The sequence below is a fragment of the Olea europaea genome, unplaced genomic scaffold (genome assembly GCF_002742605.1).
Source record: "Olea europaea var. sylvestris unplaced genomic scaffold, O_europaea_v1 scaffold33461, whole genome shotgun sequence".
NCBI classification, from domain to species: domain Eukaryota; kingdom Viridiplantae; phylum Streptophyta; class Magnoliopsida; order Lamiales; family Oleaceae; genus Olea; species Olea europaea.
Window position 1 is genome coordinate 1 of NW_019252435.1, and position 1,245 is coordinate 1,245.

The 1,245-nt window shown below is 35.0% G+C and overlaps 1 protein-coding gene across 1 annotated transcript; it reads left to right on the forward strand.

Annotated features, from left to right (window-relative positions):
- Positions 1 to 52: 52 nt before the first annotated feature.
- Positions 53 to 973, forward strand: LOC111385930. The gene is made up of 2 exons (XM_023010352.1): positions 53 to 579; positions 680 to 973. The coding sequence occupies exons 1-2, from the start codon at positions 426 to 428 to the stop codon at positions 916 to 918; spliced, it is 393 nt and encodes a 130-aa protein (XP_022866120.1). The 5' UTR covers positions 53 to 425; the 3' UTR covers positions 919 to 973.
- Positions 974 to 1,245: the final 272 nt, after the last annotated feature.

Here is a 1,245-nt window from a genome sequence, read left to right on the forward strand (position 1 = left end):
AGTTTTTTATATTTCCCTTCTTATCTATAAATAAGTTCTTCTATTCTGAATGATTCTTGTTTCCATGTTTCTGTTTTCAATTCAACTCTTCTTTGTTATATTTCTTATTTAAGATTTGTTTTTGAACTTTTGAATCTTATTGTTATTTTCTAACCGGCGATATCAATATTGAAAATATTACTCTTTCTGATAAAGACATTGATTCAGTGCCTGAAGTATTTGTACTTTTGGCGACAAACTGATTATTATTTCAGATAAATATTATGCATAGATATAATTGTAATTTAGAGTCACAAAGCATGTTATAATACCTAAATACAATAATGAAACTCATGTTATGAAGGCACCCAATTGAGTCTCACCAGAGGTACCTATAGCCTTTTTATGGGAGAATTTATTATCATAAGCAATGGAATTGCTCTATTATGTTTTTTACGTTATGCTTTTCTCTTGTTTACGCCGTGGCATTAGGCCATCGGCCCATATGCATTTTCCAATCTCTGCTGTTGGGTGTGTGGTGTAGATGTACAAGGCTCAGAGGAATGCTGTTCTATGTATCGCTGCGTGCCTCCTCTACTGGTATGTAACCAGCACGTTTGACGACCTTAACTTCATATGCAAGTATTGAGCTGTTCTTTTTCACTAATTTTACGTGCTATGGTTTTAAACGTTGGCGCAGGTGCATCTACCGTATTTCCAAGTATTACACGGAGATTCAAAGGATGGAGGAGGTCGAGAAGCGGTTCAAGGACGAGTAGATTTTCTGCCATAACCAGTGGATTGACAAGGCTTAACGGAAGAGCGAAGTTTTCTCTAATGATAGTTTGTGTATCTATGACTGCTATTTTCGCATTTTGCTCTATAAGCTTTAAGAAGCACTGTGACGCAAATATGAATGAACAAATCGATGTTGAATGATTAATTATCCATCCGAGACGCGTTCATCAATCAAATATACATTGACTTTAATTAATTAAACAGTGTTGATCCTTGAAAAATAACTCCATGAACATCAAAATAAGCCCATAAAAGAGGTGGAAAATTCTTCCCAAGATGCTAAATAGCAGCAAAAATTGAAACAGAGAATTTAGGAACATGTATCTTCCAACAAAAGCATTGAAAACCAACATGGTAACAGCGTAGTGAATGATGTTCAAATGGGAAGTCTAACTCCAATTTAACTAGTAAAATGGAGTCTGTCAATGAACGATTTAACTTCCGAGCCTAAGTACAAAGTAAGTCCGT

What these genes read in the sequence shown, in the direction of transcription:
- LOC111385930 (XM_023010352.1), top strand. Translation starts at nt 426, where the DNA reads ATGTTTTTTACGTTATGCTTTTCTCTTGTTTACGCCGTGGCATTAGGC. An exon ending in GCTGCGTGCCTCCTCTACTG is followed by an intron (nt 580 to 679) that starts GTATGTAACCAG and finishes ACGTTGGCGCAG; the next exon opens with GTGCATCTACCGTATTTCCA.